General features: G+C 37.5%; 2 protein-coding genes across 4 annotated transcripts in view; one reads left to right on the forward strand and one right to left on the reverse strand.

Moving 5' to 3' along the window:
• The first annotated feature begins 6409 nt into the window (after positions 1–6409).
• On the forward strand, positions 6410–17985 carry CUNH1orf146 (chromosome unknown C1orf146 homolog). Its single transcript, XM_024743636.1, has 5 exons — positions 6410–6519; positions 14890–14983; positions 16461–16629; positions 17034–17112; positions 17788–17985. Exons 1-5 carry the CDS (start codon positions 6451–6453, stop codon positions 17920–17922), a joined length of 546 nt encoding a protein of 181 aa, XP_024599404.1. The 5' UTR covers positions 6410–6450; the 3' UTR covers positions 17923–17985.
• Positions 17986–18564: 579 nt separating this feature from the next.
• GLMN (glomulin, FKBP associated protein) overlaps positions 18565–21147 on the reverse strand; it is a 42877-nt gene continuing 40294 nt past the window's right edge. For 2 of the 3 annotated variants that reach the window (XM_024743602.1, XM_024743603.1), the window contains exons 17-19: positions 20365–20476; positions 19492–19574; positions 19236–19385 (exon numbers count right to left, since the gene is read on the reverse strand). In XM_024743602.1, the coding sequence (XP_024599370.1) occupies positions 19275–19385; positions 19492–19574; positions 20365–20476 (306 nt within the window). In that variant the 3' untranslated portion in view covers positions 19236–19274. Of the gene's footprint in view, positions 19386–19491; positions 19575–20364; positions 20477–21147 lie in introns of all 3 variants that reach the window. The other variant, XR_003003074.1, reaches the window with a different exon arrangement.

Genomic DNA, 21147 nt, shown 5'->3' on the forward strand with positions numbered 1-21147 from the left:
CCACTCCCGAGAGCGGGAGAAAGTCCTAAAAAGAATCGAAGAGGGGCTTCCCTGGTGGCGCAGTGGTTGAGAGTCCGCCTGCCGATGCAGGGTACAAGGATTCGTGACGCGGTCCGGGAGGAACCCACGTGCCGCGGAGTAGCTGGGCCCGTGAGCCATGGCCGCTGAGCCTGCGCGTCCGGAGCCTGTGCTCCGCAACGGGAGAGGCCACAACAGTGAGAGGCCCATAGGCCAGACTTCCACTTGATGACGGAGGAGACTGAGTGGGTTAGCGATGTACAGGAGGTTGTTGTGCAATGTTAAATTTATTTAAATTTGAAAACTTGGGAAAGACAAAACTGTAATGACGGAAGCCCAGAATATTAGGGCCTTGGCCCTGGCAAAGGCGTTAAGAGGCCATTGGGTCCAACCTGATTTGCAGATGAGGGAACGGGCCACCTGGAGGTGTGGTGAGTGGCTCACAATCAGCGATGAGTGGGGCTTGGTTGCTAGTCTAAGAGCGTTTCCCCAGAGAGATTGAGGGAACCTTGCTGCCTCAGCCCTGTTTGTCTGACGTGTTCTCAGTCGTTAATAGTACGCTTCTGGGGGTCTGCGACCCCAATTCCTTTCTCACTTATTAGTGCATAAAATTAGTTAACCTCTAAGTTTAGTTAAATTAGTTAAAATTGTTTATTAAACCTGTATAGAGGGGTGTGAGGATTTAAATGACTGTACAGGTATGCCTTGGAGATATTGCAGGGTTTGGTTCCAGGCCTTAGCAATAAAGCGAGTTACATGAAGTTTTTTTGTTTCCTGGTGCATATTAAAGTTATTTCATACTATACTGTAGTCTGTTAAGTGTGCAGTAGCATTTTGTATCTAAAAAAATAATGTATGTACTTTCATTTTAAAGTAGTTTTTCAAAAGGTAATCATAGTCTGGGCTTCCCTGGTGGCGCAGTGGTTAAGAATCCTCCTGCCAGTGCAGGGGACACGGGTTTGAGCCCTGGTCCAGGAAAATTCCCACATGCTGCGGAGCAACTAAGCCTGTGTGCCACAACTACCGAGCCCGCATGCCACAACTACTGAAGCCCGTGAGCCTAGAGCCCATGATCCACAACAAGATAAACCACCGCAATGAGAAGACCATGCACCACAACGAAGAGTAGTCCCCACTCACCGCAGCTAGCGAAAGCCCGTGTGCAGTAACGAAGACCCAAGGCAGCCAAAAATAAATAAATAAAATATATTTATAAAAAAGAAAAAAGCTAATCATATTCTGACAAGGTAGGGTTGCCACAAACCTTCAATTTGTCAAAAAAAATCAAAACAAACAAAAACCACAATATCTGCAAATCACAATAAAGGGAAGCAAAATAAAATGACGTTTGCTTGTATGTTTTGTGGATGTATTATCAGGTGGATTGTTATTAGCTAGACAGTAAATTAAGTTGTATGGGAGGAAATAAAAATTTCAGTCGTTCCCCCAGACAGCCATTTACTCATTCATAAACAAAGTTTGAGTATCTACTTTGTGCCAGGTGTTGGAGGTACAGTATTGGATAAAACAGGTGTCTCTGCTCTCATAGAGCTATTAACTTGTCATTCATTCATTCATGCAATGAATGAGGAAATTATAGAGCAGCTGGTTTCAACCCAGCAGGGAGAACTTTCTAATTATTAGAATTGTTCAAAAGGAGAATAAAATTGCCTTAGGAAATATTAGCTCACCATCACTGAAAGTTACTTTCACTTGGATTAGTTGGTTTCTAAATTTTGCTTTAAACTAATTTTGTATTAAGTAACATGGAGATTATAAATTTGGTTGACATTAAGGAGATTATGATCTAGGGGAAATGAACTACGTTTATAAATAATTTTATGGGGCAAAATATGAGAAGTACTTAACAGGTGTTGTAAGGTGGATTCTGAGGAAGGAGAGGTCTCATTTAGTTTGAGGGAGACAGAGATAGTTTCTTGCAGGAGGCAGAATTTCTAATGGGCCTTGAAGGAGAGGTAGGATTTTTTTAAAAATAAACTTTATTTTTTAAAACAGTTTTAGATTTACAGAAAACTTGAGATTCTACTTCACATTCCACTGCACATTGCATCACACCGCAATGTGAAGCCCGCGCACCACAACAAGGAGTAGGCCCTGCTCGCTGCAACTAGAGAAAGCCCATGCACAGCAACAAAGACCCAGCGAAGCCAAAAATAAATAATTAAGATAAATAAATTTATTTAAAAAAAAGAAAATGTAAACAAAAGTATGAGGAATAAAGTAAAAAAAAATGCTTCTATGAACATTCTTATACAAGTCTCCTAGTACACATTGCATGCATTTCTTTTGAGTATATATTTAGGATTGGAATTGCTGGGTTATAATTTATGTGTACTTTCAACTTTAATAGATAATGCCTGTCAAGAACTGTGAAAGGTCTTTTTACTCTACTTGCAACGTAACAAGCTAACCTATTACCGTTTTATTAATGCTGGCAGAAGATAAAAGATGCCTGGATTAGAAACAAAAGATTTTTAAAATTTTGTGGCAAAAGCAGTAACCAAAGTTTCAGGTTCTTGTTCGTTCCTCTGGCCCCCAAATTCCGCAGGGGTGTGGGAATAACATAAGTAAACCTAGGTGAATGTACATTCAATTGGTTGTATTAACAGAGAGAAACACTGAAGGGAAGAACACTTGTTAATTAGTAGTAACAAGCCTGCTTGCCTCATTCCTCAATGTTTATTGAAAGTGAAAAATGGCCCGGATAAAGAGTAATCAGGGGCTTATATTTACATACCCAGCAAAAACATGCAGACGCTAAAGGCCCCTCACAGATTATCTACCCCAATAATGCCTAATCATCTTCCAAAATGGTCATATCAATTTGCACTCTACCCATGTATAAGAGTCCTTGTTGCTTCATATCCTTACCAGTTTTTTTTTTTAATTCTAAGTTTTGTCATTCTAATGCAGCCATTCTCAACAGGAGTTCTATGAGAGAATTAAACCTGTAGAACATGGTTTGAGTGATTATTTTCTCAATTCTACCAAAGTTGGTAGATGACTAGTACCATTCTAGATGTACAGAAGAAAAGTAAAGTCATATCATGGATGTCTTAGGGAGGGCTTGGCAAACTACGGCCCATGAGCCAAATCTGGCCCTCCACACTTGGAGCCAAGAATAGTTCTGGTTCAAGTGACTGGAAAAAAATCAAAGAAAAATAATACTTGTGACACATGAACATTATATTAAATTTATATCTTAGTGTCCATAAATAAAGTTTTAAGAAATACAGCCATGTTCATTTGTTTACTTATTATCTGTAGCTGCTTTCACACTACAATTGCAGAGTTGAGTCACTGCAACAGAGACTCTATGGCCCACAAAGTCTAAAATATTTACTCTCCAGCCTTTTACAAAAAAGCTTGCTGACCCCTGTCTTAGGGCATTAGAGCTTCATATCCCAGAACCCTAATTAAGAAGGCTGTCATGCGTACAAAATGATATCTCCTTGTGGTCTTAATTTGCATGTAATTTATCATTTTGAGTGTGATGTAAATAAAGTGAGTATTTAAAAGGTAAGTAGAATTTTGGCAGGCAGAGATCAGGGTGGTTGTTTCAGATGGAAGTAAATAGTATGGCATGGTAGTGAGGTGAGAAAGTATAGGGTTTCTTTGGTATAATGGGCAGGACTGACTATATAATTTGCAGGCCCAGTGTGAAATGAAAACATAAGATCTCTTGTTTAAAAATTAACATTTTCAAGACAGCAATAGGGGATAATAGCAATAAGACAAGTACAGGATCCTTTTAAGTGTGGAGCCTTGTGTGACTCCACAGATTGCATGTCAGTGAAGCTGCCCATGTTAATGGGAAGTAATTCTGGAAAGGAAACGTGGCATCAGTCTTTGGGGAGAGGAGCTTGAATACTAGGCTAAAGAATTTGGATTTGATTTCTTAAGCCTTAGGGAGCCATTAAAGTTTTCTGAACAGAACAGTAATCTATGGGCTTCCCTGGTGGCACAGTGGTTAAGAATCTGCCTGCCAATGCAGGCAACATGGGTTTGAGCCCTGGTCCAGGAAGATCCCACATGCAGTGGAGCAACTAAGCCTGTGTGCCACAGCTACTGAAGCCCACATGCCTAGAGCCCATGCTCTGCAACAAGAGAAGCCACCGCAATGAGAAGCCCGCACACCACAGGGAAGAGTAGCTCCTGCTCACTGCAACTAGAGAAAGCCCGCGCGCAGCAACGAAGACCCAATGCAGCCAAAAATAAATAAATTTTTTTAAAAAGAAGAGTAATCTAGTTATAAATTAAGTTTTAGGGAAATTATTTGGGAAGAGTCTGTAGAATAGATTTGAAAGGAGGCAAGACCAGTTAGGAGGTAAATATAGTAGCTCAGGCAAGAGGTAATAAACATGGTATTAATGAAAAGGAAGAGGACAAAGGAATAGATCTAACATTGGACTCATTCACTTTTTTTCTTTTTCTTTTATTGTGGAAAGAACAGTTAATATAGATCTACCCTTTTAATAAAATTTTAAGTATATATTATTGTTGACTATAGGTACAATGTTGTACAGCAGATCTCTAGAGCTTATTCACTCATAAAAGAAAATTACCTGATATAATAAAGGCCATATATGACAAGCCCACAGCTAATATCATACTCAAATGTGAAAAATTTTCCTCTAAGATCAGGAACAAGGCAGATGTGCCCACTTTCACCGTTTCTATTCAGCATAGTACCAGAAGTCCTGGCCAGATCAGTTAGGCAAGAAAAAGAAATAAAAGGCATCCAAACTGGAAAGAAAGAGGTAAAACTGTCCCTGTTTGCAGATGACATGATCCTATAAAAAAACTGTTAGAACAAATATATCAATTCAACAAAATTGCAGGATACAAAATCAACATATAAAAATCAGTTGCATTTCTATATAGGAACAGCAAACTATATGAAAAGGAAATTAGGAAAATAATCCCATTTACAAGAGCACCAAAAAGAATAAAATACTTAGGAATACATTTACCTAAGGAGGTGAAAGACTTGTGCACTGAAAACTACAAAACTTGGATGAAAGAAGACACAAATAAATGGAAAGACATCTTGTGTCCATGGATTGGAAAACTTAATACTGTTAACATGTCCATTCTGCCCAAAGTTAACATGTCCATTCTGCCCATTCATTTTCACTCTGTAGGTGTATATGACCTTTGCTACCATCCTCTCTCAGCCTGAATTTCCTAAAGTGTAAAATTATATAAATACTTTCTTTTCCTTTTCACATTTGTTGCTCAAAACCCAGCCCAAACTGAAGTTCAGTGTGAAATTTCTTGTGTTTTCCTTTGAGCATTCCTCGTAAGATATATATATATTTTTAAATATGTGTGTATATACATTCTCATTCCATTTCTAACTGATCTTTTGTTTTGTGATAGTTATGTCTCTACTCTGAGCAGCCTTTAATTTTATTATCAAGTTTGAATCACTTCAGTTTCCTCTCTCTCCTCTTGTTGCCACAAACTGCCTCTGCTGGAAGGAAAAGCCTGGTTTGTGGATGCCAATTAAATCAAATAACAAAATGTTTATAAACTGTCTACTGTGGACTAGTTTGGAAGAAAATCAAAAATTGAAATATCATTAGAGAAGGCTTCATGGAAATGCTGGGTCTTCCTTCTTTAAGTTAATGCTCTGAAATGGGAACCATTGCTTTTAATAATTCTTATTAGGAAGCATAATATTGAATGAGCTTAATGTATAACAAGACAGATATTTTTTCAGTGTCAATTTTTTTTTTTTTTTGGCTGTGTTGGGTCTTCGTTACTGTGCGCAGGCTTCCTCTAGTTGCGGCAAGTGGGGGCTACTCTGTTGCAGTGCGCAGGCTTCTTATTGCAGTGGCTTCTCTTGTTGTGGAGCATGGGCTTAGGCGCACGGGCTTCAGTAGTTGTGGTGCACAGGCTTAGTTGCTCCGTGGTATGTGGCATCTTCCCAGACCAGGGATCGAACCCATGTCCCCAGCATTGACAGGCGGATTCTGACCCACTGTGACACAAGGGAAGTCCCAATTTAAAAAAAAATATATTTATTTATTTATTTGGCTGCACCAGATCTTAGTTGTGGCACATGGGATCTTCGTTGCCACGTGCGGAATCTTCATTGCTGCATGCAGGCTCCTTAGTTGCGGCATGCAGACTCTTAGTTGCGGCATGCAGGATCTAGTTCCCAGACCAGGGATGGAACCCAGGCCCCCTGCATTGCGAGTGCAGAGTCTTAACCACTGGACCACCAGGGAAGTCCCATCAGTGTCAAATTTTGACTTTCAAATATTCTTTAGAATGTCTCCATTACCCTAATTTTATTTCTTTCTGTAATTTACTCATTCATCAAGCAAACATTTCTATGTGTTCTTTTTGTTCTTATTTTTCTCAGATTATTGGCACCACTAGAAGCTGATTTGATACAGAGAGATGGCTGAAAGTGATGGAAAAGAAAAAATTAAATGGACAACCACCATTATTATTAGCTCATCGCTTAAGGTAAAAGAGGCATTTGGGCCATTGATCTTGAATTTAAAATTAAAAGCAATAGAACAATATTTTAAAATATCTTTAGCTTGATTATCCAAAGTTGTGTGAATCGGCAAGTACATAATCTAAAATGTGTTTTAAAGACAAATTATGAATGTCCCTGCATCCATTTTCCTACTTCTCTAAATATTTGAAGGTTGGAAAATTTCTAAGTTCCTTTTTTTTTCTCACTAAGCCTACTCTAATAGAGATGTTAAGTGATTACAGAAACAATGCATATGCACATATATATTACTTAAGGTTTTTTGAAAGGTAAACAACAGAAACTGATCTGTCTAGACTTAGTGGCCTTGGGAGGAGGCTGTCTCCCTACAGTTTGGATGGGGAGGGAATGGGAGTTGAATGCCTGAGGGCAGTTGGTCATTCCACAACTGTTTTTAACTCCTCAGCGAACAGGATTGCTCCATTGCCCTGATGTTTATCTTATGGACACCACCTAATGTCTAGAATGAAGGGGCAAGAAATGATTATTCTATGGTAAAGAGAGAGGCTAGAATAAGACTCTGAATACGATCTGTTTTATTCACCCTATCCATTCACTGCTGTCTCAAGCTGCACTTTGCTCTGTTGGCTTTAGCCATCTAGCACCATACCAAATACCCGTTTAAGACAGCCTCAAGGTTCATTGGAATTTTTCATGCTTCTTTTTGTTAGGTTTCTGGAATCCATATTTCTCTCTTGTTTCTTTAGCTTTTCCAGACTGATTTTGAGAGAGGGAGACAGCAACCCATGCTAATGTGCTTGTTTTGTGCTTTCTTTTCTTTTTTCTTTCCTTTTTGTCCCACCTTTTCTTTTCTTATTATTTATTTGTTTTTTTTATTTATTTGGTTGTGTCGAGTCTTAGTTGCGGCATGCGGGATCTTCGTTGCAGCATGCAGGATCTTTCATTGTGGTGTGCAGGCTCTTCATTGTGGCAAGCGGGCTTCTTTCTAGTTGTGGCGTGTGAGCTCCAGAGTGTGCAGGCTCAGTAGTTGTGGTGTGCAAGGCTCTAGAGCACACAGGTTTAGTCACCCTGTGGCATGTGGGATCTTAGTTCCACAACCAGGGATCGAACCTGTGTCCCCTGCATTGGAAGGTGGATTCTTAACCACTGGACCACCAGGGAAGTCTCACCTTTTCTCTGTTTCTTTTTTTCTTCTTTTTTGCCTCCTTTTGTATTGATTGGTAATTTTTTCTCATTTTTTTCTTAACTAGCTTTGAAACTAGCTAGTTTCTTAACTAGCTTTGAGGTAATTTTTTCTCAACTAGCTTTGAATAGTTTTTTCTTAGCTGGCTTTAAACAGCTCTATTTATGTTTTTTAATAGTTACCCTAGAAAATTTAACATGTATACTTAGCCCCACAAAATCCAAAGTAAATAATTATTTTTATCTTCCTCTTAAATGACAAACAAATCTTAGAACACTAATTCCAATCACCCTTTTCTGTATTATATTTTGTTATCATATACAGTTTAATTCTATCAATTTTTTAACTCAACAAAGTGCTATTATTTTCTAAAGTTAGCATTTGTTTAGATTTACTCATGTCTTTGTTACTTTCTTTGCTCTTCTTTTCTTCTTTTGGCTCAGACCTTCCATTTTGGATCATTTTCTTTTTTATCTGAAGAATATAATTTAGAAATTATCTAAATGAGGATCCTCTCAGTTTTTGTTAGTATCCAAATACAGTTGACCCTTGAACGATGTGGGGTTGTAGGCAGTGACTCCCTCACTCCCTCCCTCAAAACTTCACGTTTAACTTTACATTTGGCCCACTGTATCAGCAGTTCTGCATGCGAGGATTCAACCAACCTCAGCTTGTATAGTACATGTATTTATAGAAAAAAATCCACATAGAAGTGGATCCACACATTTCAAACCTGTGTTGTACAAGGATCAACTATATTTTTGTCTTCCCCTTGATCTTGCAAGATGTTTTAAAAATCACTTTAATTCAGGTATAACTTACATACAATAAAATACATTTTAAATGTACAGCTTAATGAATTTTGACAAATGTGTATACCTGTGTAACCATCACCCCAATCAAAATATATAGAACATTTTCATCACTCCAGAAAGTTCCTTCATGCCCTTTTGTAGTCAGTCCTTTTCCAGTTCCCCACCTCAAGCAACCATTGGTCTGATTTATCACTATAACTAGTTTTGCCTGTTGTAGAACTTCATATAAATGGAATGATACAGTTTGTACTCTTGTGTCTGGCTTCTTGCATTAAGCATAATGCTTTTGAGATTCATCCATGTTGTTACATATAACAATAATTTGTTATCTTTTCTTTGCTGGGTAGTAGTGTGTTGTATGAGTGTATGCCAGTGTATCTAATAGATAGATATTTGGGTTGTTTCCAGTTTTTGGCTATTATGAATTAAGCTGCTCTGAACATTTATGTATGTCTCTGTTAAGACGTATTTGAATTTCTCTTATAAATACCTAATAATGGAACTGCTGGGTCATATGATGAGTGTGTGTTTATAAGAGATTACAAACTGTTTTTCAAAGTTCACTACAAATGAACACTGAATCCATTTAACTATATAGCTATAATAAAACTAAATGCAGGGATTATGGTTTTATATTCCCATCAGCAATGTATAAGAGTTCGAGTTGCTCCAAGTTGAAAGATATTTTCCACTATATTTACAGATATTTTCTCTCAGTATACTGAAAATATCTTCACTGGATTCTGGCTTCTGTTGTTTTTTCTTTTGTTTGTTTTGTTTTGTTTTAACTTTTTTTAAATATCTTTATTGGAGTATAATTGCTTTACATTGTTGTGTTAGTTGCTGCTATATAACAAAGTGAATCAGCTATACATATACATATATCCCCATATCCCTTCCCTCTTGCCTCTCCCTCCCACTGTCCCTATCCCAGCCCTCTAGGTGGTCACAAATCACCGAGCTGATCTCAAGCTCCCGGGCTTTTCTTTGCTGGAAGATTTTTAATCAAGTCTCAATTTCAGTGCTTGTGATTGGTCTGTTTATAATTTCTCTTTCTTCCTGGTTCAGTCTCAGAAGTTCTGCTTTTCTACGAATTTGTCTATTTCTTCCAAGTTGTCCATTTTATTGGCATATAGTTGCTTGTAGTAATCTCTCATGATCTTTGTATTTCTGCACTGTCAGTTGTTACTTCTCTTTTTTTATTCCTAATTCTATTTGAGTCTGTTTGAGTCTTCTCCTTTTTTTTCTTGATGAGTCTGGCTAATGGTTTATCAATTTTGTTTATCTTCTCAAAGAACCAGTTTTTAGTTTTATACAATGTTAGTGTGTTTAATGTTGTCCAAGAAGTCTCTGAGACTGTCCTCAATTCTTTTCATTCTTTTTTCTTTATTCTTCTCTGCAGTAGTTATTTCCACTATTTTATCTTCCAGGAAACTTATCCTTTCTTCTTCCTCAGTTATTCTGCTATTGCTTCCTTCTAGAGGATTTTGAATTTCATTTATTGTGCTGTTTATCATAGTTTGTTTGCTCTTCAGTTCTTCTTTGTCCTTGTTGAACATTTTATGTATTTTCTCCATTCTATTTCCAAGATTTTGGATCACCTTTACTATCATTACTCTGAATTCTTTGTCAGGTAGACTGCCTATTTCCTCTTCATTTTTTTGGTCTGGTGGGTTTTTACCTTGATCTTTCATCTGCTCTGTGCTTCTCTGTCTTCTCATTTTGCTTAACTGACTGTGTTTGGGGTCTCCTTTTCACAGGCTGCAGGTTCGTAGTTCCCATTGTCTTTGGTGTCTGCCCCCAGTGGGTAAGGTTGGTTCAGTGGGTTGTGTAGCCTTCCTGGTGCAGGCAACTAGTGCCTGTGTTCTGGAGGATGAGGCTGGATCTTGTCTTTCTGGTGGGCAGGACCGCGTCTGGTGGTGTGTTTTGGGGTGTCTGTGACCTTATTATGATTTTAGGCAGCCTCTCTGCTAATGGGTGGGGTTGTGTTCCTGTCTTGCTAGTTGACTGGCCTAGGGTGTCCATCACTGTAGCTTCCTGCTCGTTGAGTGGAGCTGGGTCTTAGTGTTTAGATGGAGATTTCTGGGAGAGCTGTCTCTGTTTGATGTTACGTGGAGCCAAGAGGTCTCTGGTGGACCAGTGTCCTGAACTTGGCTCTCCCACCTCACAGGCACAGGCCTGACACCCAGCCGGAGCACCAAGACTCTGTCAGCCACATGGCTCAGAAGAAAAGGGAGAAAAAAAGAAGGAAAGAAAGAAAGAAAAATATAATAAAGTTATTAAAATAAAAATTATTAATTAAATAATTAAAAAATAATAGTAAAAAGAAAAGAAAATAGAAAGAAGAGAGCAACCAAACCAAGAAACCAAATCCACCAATGATAACAAGTGCTAAAAGCTATGCTAAAAAAAAAAAAACAAAAACAGAAACAAAAAAAACCCAAAAATGGACAGAGAGAACCCTAGGACAAATGGTAAAAGCAAAGCTATACAGACAAAATCACACAAAGAAGCATATACATACACACTCACAAAAAGAGAAAAAGGAAAAAAATATATATATCATTGCCCCTGAAGTCCACCATCTCAATTTTGGGATGATTCGTTGTCTAGTCAGGTATTCCACAGATGCAGGGTACATAAAGTTGATTGTGGAGATTTAATCCGGTGCTCCTGAGGCTGCTGAGAGATTTCCATTTCTCTTCTTTGTTCGCATGGCTCCTGGCTTTCAGCTTTGGATTTGGCCCTCCTCTGTGTGTAGGTCGCCTGAGGGCGTCTGTTCTTTGCTCAGACAGGATGGAGTTAAAGGAGCAGCTGATTCGGGGGCTCTGGCTCACTCAGGCTGGGGGAAGGGAGGGGTACGGAATGCAAGGCGAGCCTGCAGCGGCAGAGGCCGTCAACATTGCACCAGCCTGAGGCGCACCGTGTGTTCTCAAGGGGAAGTTGTCCCTGGATCACAGGACCCTGGCAGTGGCGGGCTGCACAGGCTCCCTAGAGGGGAGGTGTGGCTAGTGACCTGTACTTGCACACAGGCTTCTTGGTGGCTGCAGCAGCAGCCTTAGCATCTCATGCCTGTCTCTGGTATTCGCACTGATAGCCGCGGCTCACGCCCATTTTTGGAGCTTGTTTAGGCGGTGCTCTGAATCCCCTCTCCTCGTGCACCCCGAAACAATGGTCTCTTGCCTCTTAGGCAGCTCTAGACTTTTTCCCAGACTCCCTCCCGGCCAGCTATGGCGCACTAGCACCCTTCAGGCTGTGTTCACGCAGCCAACCCCAGTCCTCTCCCTGGGATCTGACCTCTGAAGTCTGAGCCTCGGCTCCCAGCCCCCACCTGCCCTGGTGGGTGAGCAGACAAGCCTCTTGGGCTGGTGAGTTCTGGTCGGCACTGATCCTCTGTGCGGGAATCTCTCCACTTTGCCCTCTGCACCCCTGTTGCTGCGCTCTTCTCCATGGCTCTGAAGCTTCCCCCTCCGCCACTCGCAGTCTCTGCCCACGAAGGGGCTTCCTAGTGTGTGGAAACTTTTCCTCCTTCACAGCTCCCTGCCAGTGGTGCAGGTCCCATCCTTATTCGTTTGTCTCTGCTTTTTCTTTTTTCTTTTGCCCCACCCAGGTACGTGGGGAGTTTCTTGCCTTTTGGGAAGTCTGAGGTCTTCTGCCAGCGTTCAGTAGGTGTTCTGTAGGAGTTGTTCCACATGTAGATATATTTCTGATGTATTTGTGGGGAGGAAGATGATCTCCACGTCTCACTCCTCCACCATCTTGAAGGTCTCCCTCAGTGTTTCCCAGTCTTATTTGAATAAGGGACATCTTTTAGTATCTCATGGGACTAATATTTAATGAAACATAATTTGGAAAATCTAGTCTTAGCTCCTTGTTATGTTGAAAACTTAACTCTTGAACTTACCTATTTTTTCATAATTCAGTACTAATTTTAACTTTATTACTTTCTTCTACTATTTTCTTTATACTTCTCTTAGTTGGCTCCTGGATAGGATAGAATTGAAATTCATCGGCGTGGCATACATGGTCCTAATTATCTGCCATCAGTTATTCCTAACACTGTCTCCAAATTAACTGACTCATACACAACTAACACACTTAAAAGAATACTTTCAGGTCTGAATACCTTTGTCTATGTTTTCTGTCTACGTTCTTCCCACATTTGTCTTCTTCCTTCACTTGTCTGCTTAATAAACTGTTTTCCATTTAAAAGATTTGCCTCGGGCTTCCCTGGTGGCGCAATGGTTGGGAGTCTGCCTGCCGATGCAGGGGACACGGGTTTGTGCCCTGGTCCAGGAAGATCCCACATGCCACGGAGCAGCTGGTCCTGTGAGCCATGGCTGCTGAGCATGTGCGTCCGGAGCCTGTGCTCCGCAACGGGAGAAGCCACAACAGTGAGAGGCCCGCGTACCGAAAAAAAAAAAAAGATTTGCCTCCAATTTTATGAAACTTTCCTGACTCACATCTGTTACATCCTTTTATATAGTTTCTGGTTCTTTGCCAAAATTCTTAACCTTGCCTTTCATCTCCTTGAACATAGTAAACAGCTATTTTAAAGTATATACATGGTATCTTTACTATATGTATCCCCTATGACTGCTTCTATTACCTGTTGTTTTTCATAGTTCTCTTTCATGTAATTTTGTTTTTGTATGTCTGATTATTTTTAACTGTGTGTTGGAATTTGTATTTGAAAAATTGTTTGTGGAAATAATTTGAGGCCTAGAATAGTTTTATATTCCTCTAGAGAAAACTTAATTCTGCGAGAGAATTAAACCTCTAATGTCCTAAGCAGGGTTGCCAGATAAAATACAGGACACTCAGTTAAATCTGAGTTTCAGATAAACAATGAATTTAGTGTAAGTTCATCCCAAATATTGCACAGGACATACTTATATCAAAAAATTATGTTGTTTATATGAAATTCAAATTTAACTGGATGTTCTATTTTTTTATTTGCTAATCTGGCAACCCAAGCCCTAAGGCTTCTATTGTATGTAATAAAGGAGCTTATCTCCTGTTCATTTAGATGATACTAGTTATGTGAGAATTGAGAAAATAATCATTCAGATAATTTTCTTTGTTCTGTAGTTGAAATGAGGAGACCTAATTGAGAAGGGTCCCTCTAGGGAGTGCTTCTGCAAGGTACTTGGGAGCACTAGTAATACAGTATCACTTTAATACAATTTTAAGGATTGAAATGGTTTGAAGCTAGGCTGCAGCCCCTGTGAGAGCTGTTCTACTTTTGTCAAAAGCTCTGTTCAGCCTCTCATCTCTCTTCCTGAACTGACAGATGCCCTCAGGAAAAAAAATCACCTAAGTGCTGATCTCTTATCTTTGAATTTCTGTATAGGTCTTGGTCTTGTAATTTTTCATTATCCTGCTAACTCTCTGATGCATTCAAGAGTTTTTAAACTTTCCAGCTTTTCTAGTTGCCTTCAGCAGGAGGGTTGGCCTAAATTACTTAATCTGCCATCACTGGACGCAATGTGTAATTTTAAAACAGCAGCGGAAAACTCATGCGAAGAGTCTTAATTGAACTCTAGGTCAGGATCTGTTTGAGTACCATAAAATACTCTTTTTAGGAAGGAAGGGAATCAAGTATTCTATATCTAGAATACTTGATATTCTAGATATATTTAAGTATGCTTAAAATATACATGTTCTGAGGCTAAATATAAAGTTTATATAAGGGATTTTTATCTACTTGGAGACTAACAAGCTTGAGTTTTAACCAATTCATAAATAGTATAAACCACGTCTATTTTAGTGCTTTGGGTAATATCTAATTACGTGGGTAGAATAGGAAATTAGATGAATTTTGAAACGCTTAGTATTTAAACCAAAAGTCCTATTGCTGTCTTCATGTTTTCTAACTCACCTAAGGCTTAAAACATTTGAAAAGTATACTAAAAGTAACTGTAATGTAAACATGAATTGGAGAATTGGTTGTCTCCTTGTGGTACTGTGTATGGCACTTCATGGTTCTGTCAACCATCTAAGAAACACACCACCATACAGCTTCTATTTATACATTAATGCATGTCAGAATCCATCTTCAAGTTGTTTTTCAAAGAGAAGTTTGTGTTTGCTCTTATAGTTTAATTCTTTAATACTGTCCTTATTTTCTTCCCTAAGTAATGTAACTAGTACACAACTCATTTCCAAACCACAGTGTGTTTCAAAACTAAATATTTTTACCTTTTTTTTAAGTTTTTTTCTCCATAGAGAGCACATTTGGTATCTCTGTTGATGATCAAATCTTTAAGTGGTATAGTTATAAAAGAAGCTATTAAACTTGTCTTAATTTTTTGATTAGCTTTAATTAAACTCTTTAAAACATGTCTTAAGTTTGTATTTCTGAAAATTTTTTTAAGAGTTATGAAGTTGCAACCGCCCTAGAAAATCGAAGCCATAAAGTTCGGTATTCAGATTCAGTGGAAAATGGATCAATTATATTTTCTCTTTCTGGTACAGTATATTTGCTAACTTCCTTGATTTAAGTTTCTTAATAAATAAGTAAGTGTAAATTCTAATAATTTGGTAGTTCAGTAACTAAGTAATAAGCTTAAGGTGTTACCTTTTGGGAGAGGTAAATGTTAAAACTTTGTTACTGCTGCAAAAGCAGTACATATGGCCAATTACAAAATATATTCCTTTTTAGATTACAATTGTTGAACTAAAGCTGAACCAGTGGAGTCTGGTAGAGGATGGTACAAACTACTTGCTTTGGAACAAAGTTGAAAATAGAACAAAGCCACCCTCCGCAACAGTCAATACTTAAAATATTACCCATATTAACAGAGGCCAACATCACGATATTGGTCAAAATCCATATACAGAAACAATATAGAAGAATGTTTTTCATAATTTTGTACAAGTTTGCTGAACATAATATTGATATAAACAAATACTAACTAAAGGAAACAAAGGGACAAATGTTCCTGAAATCATAAAACTGTACAACTGTGAGTCATGGGCAAAGTACAGGAAGGAATTAGATTAGGATATGAGAAAGCTAGGGACATGGGAAGGAGGCAGCTCCACTTGTGCTTGGAAAATGACAGAAGTGATAAAAAAAAAAAAACATGGAGGTGAAGGATTTTATTAGGATGGTTACAAACAGACCTGTACTCTAGCAGAGATTTTGGAAGACAGCTACTTTCAAAAGCTCCTAGAAATAGACCTCCAGGCTGAAAATGGTCCAACCTCAAATTCATCTTTCCCGGTTGAATAGAGAGCCCTATATGCATTCTCTTATTTAATCCTTTCAATAAACCTATCAAAGAACTATTATTCCAACCTTACAGATGAAGAAATTTAGGTTCAGAGATATTATATAAATTTTTAGCTCAGGTTGATTCAATTAGTATAATTACATAGTAGCTTTCCTCAGATTGTGTCCTCCCCTCATCTTTTAAAGAGCTAAGTAGATTGTTTCCCTTCTGGACCATTCTTATAGGCCTGATACTGTTTCAGAGTTCCTAGATATCTGCTTACTGTTTTAATTTATATAATAGTTTATGTTCTGATATAAAAGATTCTCCAACTAAAGGCTTGCTTAAGACAACTTTTCTTTAGTTGATTTCCAGCTTTAAAAAATCATAACATGAAAAATTAACATGTAACTAAAATTAGGCATTACTTTCATTGTGGACAGTGCCTTAGAGTAAAAAAAAAAAAAAAGGTTACTGACCAAGAAAGGGTTTTTCCCTTAAATATTTAGATTAAGTCATCCTTTTATATACAGAGCACTTCAAAGAACTACCTAACTATTTTGTCATGTAAGACTTTCATTATGGTAATTTCCATTTGTTATGGGTTTAGGGCCTGGACACTTACAGCTATGTTTTACTTATAGTTATTTTTGTTGATTTTACTGAGTTTACAAAAAAAAATTTTATCAGTATGACGAAGTGACATTTTATATCACACTCACCTTTCCTAGGAGTTGCATTTTTATTGATGGATGCTAAAAAATGCTTTATGTCTGCTGAAGAAACATTTCTAGCCAAAATTGAGAAGTTTATTAACATTCACCGAAATAGTTTTTTGGTTCTGTCTGCTGCCCTGCATGGGCCTGAGGAATGGAAACTGATGTTCAGGATTCAGCAGAGGTATGGACAACAGCACTACAGACCTATTTTCCTGAAATTATTTTATTTACTTCGATTCTGAATTATATTAGGCAAGCGAATTATGTTTTTCCAAAAGGTAAACTTTGTAATGTTAACCTGTCCTATTTAACAAAATGCAGGCCAAATAGCTAGTCTATGAATCAGGGTGACAAGTTTCAGAGTGCATGCTGATTTATGGGATTCTCCAGCAAGACTAAATCAGAAGTGAACACTTCTTAGTCAATTAAGTTCCGGCTGTAAAGCCATATCAAATCCTCTGTGGAATAAGGCAGGCATGAATGAATAAACAACTGACAAAACAATAAGAGGTTTGTCTCTTCTTTCCACTTAAGATAACAGATGTAAGTCATATCAACTATTTAACTTTTGAATTTTTTTTCCAGATTCCTGGGTAGTAACCTACGGATACTTCCAGTACACAACACAATAAATGCTATTAATCTTATGTGCACCATAGCTAAGGTAAGTCGCCTGAGGAAAATGCCATACATACATACATACTGATACACTTTAAGGTTCTTGACTTCAAAATGCACACCCTCTTCGGTAGAACTGACAAATATTCTACTTCTGTTCCCCTCAGAGAAGTTGCTATTTCCAAACACATGTAACTCTTTCCCAAGCCTGAACTTAGCCTCTCAAGTCTTCTCAATTTATTTCCAGTACCAACTACCAGGATCACTCATTTAGGGCCAAAAGAGCATTTGGCCATATATATACAGTGTTGGCCCTATTGGTTACTTAAATCTTCTTTCAAATTCTAAAGTATAAATATTGGTAGTCATGAACTGTCAGAGTGCATACATACTATTTTATAACTTCACTGGTTATCCACTTTCTTTTCATACTTATTCTCCTCTGTAAAGTGTGCTCCCAACTCCCATAGGCAGAGTTAGGTGTTCCTTACTCTTATACTTGGAACAGATCTCTGTTGAAGCAATTCTTAATAGTATTCTATTTTTTGGCTTGCACATCTGAAATCTCTTAAAGAGATCAGGTATTTTTCTGTTACTCTAATAACCCATACACAATAATGATTGATGCTTGTTGAATAAATAATGTTAGGTATTTTATGATGTGACCCTGTAAAAATACCTTATTTCTCAAATAATATTGCATGTTTATATCTTCTTCCAGATCACCTCCAAACCATATGTAGATAGCATCTGCTACAGAATGATAACAACTAAAGCTTACATCATTGAGCAAAGTCCAGTTTGGAAAACACTTCAAAAGATAAAACTGAGTAGTGATACATTTAACCCAAATTAGATTATCAATTACAAATGTTCTTTTGGAAGAATATTAAAATAAAATACATACAATTAAAAATGATTTTATTTTCAGGAGTTCTGTTACTTCCTTTAATAATGTTCAGAAAAGGGACTTCCCTGGTGGCACAGTAGTTGGGCAACCGTCTGCCAATGCAGGGTACGCGGGTTCAATCCCTGGTCCAGGAGGATCCCACATGCCACGGAGCAACTAAGCCCGTGCGCCACAACTACTGAGCCTGCACACCACAACTACTGAAGCCCACACGCCCTAGAGCCCATACGCCACAACTACTGAGCCCACGCACCACAAATACTGAAGCCTGTGCGCTCTAGGGCCCACGTGTTGCAACTGCTGAGCTCACGTGCCACAACTGCTGAGCTCGCGTGCTGCAACTACTGAAGCCTGTGTACACCCAGACCCCGTGCTCTGCAACAAGAGAAGCCACCACAATGAGAAGCCCACACATCACAACGAAGAGCAGCCCCCATTCCCTGCAACTAGAGAAAGCCCATGCGCAGCAATGAAGACCCAATGCAGCCAAAAAAAAAAAATGCAGTATCTGCAAAATGCAATAAAAAATGAGGTATATAAAAAAAAGTTCAGAAAAAATTGGTACATATATTATAAAACTCAGATGCAGTTTCTTAATGATACAAATTAAGTTGGATGAACAAATATTTAATTGCAAATAAATATACAGCATTTTCTAATTAGCCCCTTAGGTTAAAGGAAAAGTCATATATACTTCTTTATAATACAAGCCAGCCAGTATTTCTAAAATTAATCTTCACAGATGCTTTCACATTGTAACTACTGCTGGAGAGCTGGTGATTGATAGGACTCTGCCCCCTAAGGTTCCTGAGGCAGGGAAAAAGAAGGAAATTAAGAGAAGTAGTCAGCTGGTCCAAACTCAAAATTTCTCTCTAAGCTCTCTTAGCTCTTAGTGGTGTGATAGCCAGTTTGATACTAGGAGTTTTAAATGTAACACAGCATCTAACTGGAACATAAAGTGTATCAGTATTTTTATAAACTCACTACAACTGTATGAATGAAAAAAGGCAATTCCAGTACATTTTATGAAGTCATAATATAAAATTATTGATTTGTATTGGATTTTCAATAGTAGTATTTAAATTACACATGGGCATTATTTACCATGTAGATATCTTTTTAAAACCAAACAATACTACTGATCCATAATGTGTCATTGCTGAAACGGATAAATGAGAAAAGCTACATTTATTTTCTATCAGTGTGTTTTACAGAAACGCTTTTATAAAGGTATTAAATAAACATAATGGAAAATATAGTATATTTCTAGTTTTTATTTAGGGGATGGAGCTTTCACTTTATCCCATATTTTCCTCAGAGGTAGACTTTGTTTTTATTTCAATGAGTTCTTCTACTCGAGCCAGAACACTTTCAATCAAATCAAATGTGAAAAGAGCTGAATGTAGGACCTGCAATGCCAAGAAAAATTAGTGTTATTAAGGCTGCCTTTAAAGCAAAACAAAGCAAAAAGAAAAGACTTCAGCTGTATGTAGCTTAGGAAAATTTCATATCTACCTTAAGCTGCATTTCAGGAGGCATATTCGGGATCTCTTCTCTGCCTACAGTTATAGAACAAAGATCTTTAGACTTCTGGACTTCTGTAAGAGAAAAAAAAAATCGTGTCACAATCATTAAAACAACTCTCAGATTTCAATAATAAATTTATAAGCTACTTTAATCATTTACTAACTTAAAAAATGCCAGTTATTTGCGTAAATTAAGGCTTAGTGTTTAATAGCTCAGGATATGCTAAAATCAAGCTATGAACAAACAAAAATATTAAAATTCTGCAACATGTGAATAAATGTTTAGGTGAATAGTATTTTGGCATGTACAGGATGAATGAAAAATTTAAAACTTTTTTCTTCAATATAAAATCAGAAATATACCTGTCACACTAAAAATGACAAAATTTTAGTAATGCCTACAGAAATACCACCATAGTTAAATGGAAAAGACCACAGGATTATTATAATAGAATTGCTGACTTTAAAAAGTAATTCCGGATCTAAGATTCTTTTTCATAATTTGTACTGAGTAGAGGGTGAAGTGGGGGATGGACCCCACAATACTAAAGGAAGTACAATGACATCCAAACAGAAATACTTGTGATACAATTAGATTCCTAATCAGACCTTGAGGTTTGAAACCAGAATATGCTTCAGTTTGGTTTAAATCTTTGTTAACCCAATTTCAGTGTTAACTGGCATACAGATTTGCCAAGAAACATTTTAATTATAAATAAAGTGATTTAGCTATCACAGTTCCCTGTTTGCTCTAAGTTAGACAAGTACAAGATAAAGTTCTTTATTTTGAATATAAATGACAGTTCAAAAAAATATGACTAATTTTTAGACCTAACTGAAAATGAAACTTCACATTACCAACCTTGGCTATTTTTAATTTCTGCTTCATAATGTGCTTTTGACATATTAAGACCTGTATGGAGTGGCTTTAAGAAATTATTCTCAATCTTTTCGAGTTCTGTCCATAATCCAGTCTGTTTGGAAGAATTAATGAAACAATTAGTTATTTGGTTCAAGATGTATTGATTGCCTACTAGTATTAAACATGTGCTGACAGTTGGAGAAACAGAAATGAGTAAGACATGATCCTTGCCTTTCAAGGTAGAGTTGACTGTTTAATAATACACTCATTACTACATCTAGTTATTTTATCTAAATACCAATCAAAACAAAAATGAACTTGTTCATACACTCATTACTGTGCCACTTGGATAGCTCCTGGTTTTGAGATCTGCAACTTAGAAGTTTTATCCATGAGAAAATTATTTGAAAATAATCCACACGGTCTGAGACATCTTTTTTTTTATAAACCATCCCCACAATGACTCTACCTTATAAGTCCCTTCAACTCTTTATCTTTCAAATGATATTCCTGTCACATATCTAGTTCCAGGGGATTCTTCTTCTCTATTGATGGAAACTTTTCTAACACAAAGCTGATACAGACTTTCTTGGGGACCAATATACATGGAGATTTTAACTACCTAGGACAGCTTAGGGTTATTTTGTCATTTGTATTAGAGGTTTTTATTCCAAGAGCATTTCCTCCTATAGTACTACAGGAAGGGAATCATAAAGTCTTAATTAAAAAAAAAAAAAGAAAAGAAGGAAGACAAAGAAAATTCATTGGTATTGCTAAGTTTTC

This window comes from Neophocaena asiaeorientalis, unplaced genomic scaffold, assembly GCF_003031525.2.
Source record: "Neophocaena asiaeorientalis asiaeorientalis breed wild unplaced genomic scaffold, Neophocaena_asiaeorientalis_V1.1 scaffold317, whole genome shotgun sequence".
Classification (NCBI taxonomy): domain Eukaryota; kingdom Metazoa; phylum Chordata; class Mammalia; order Artiodactyla; family Phocoenidae; genus Neophocaena; species Neophocaena asiaeorientalis.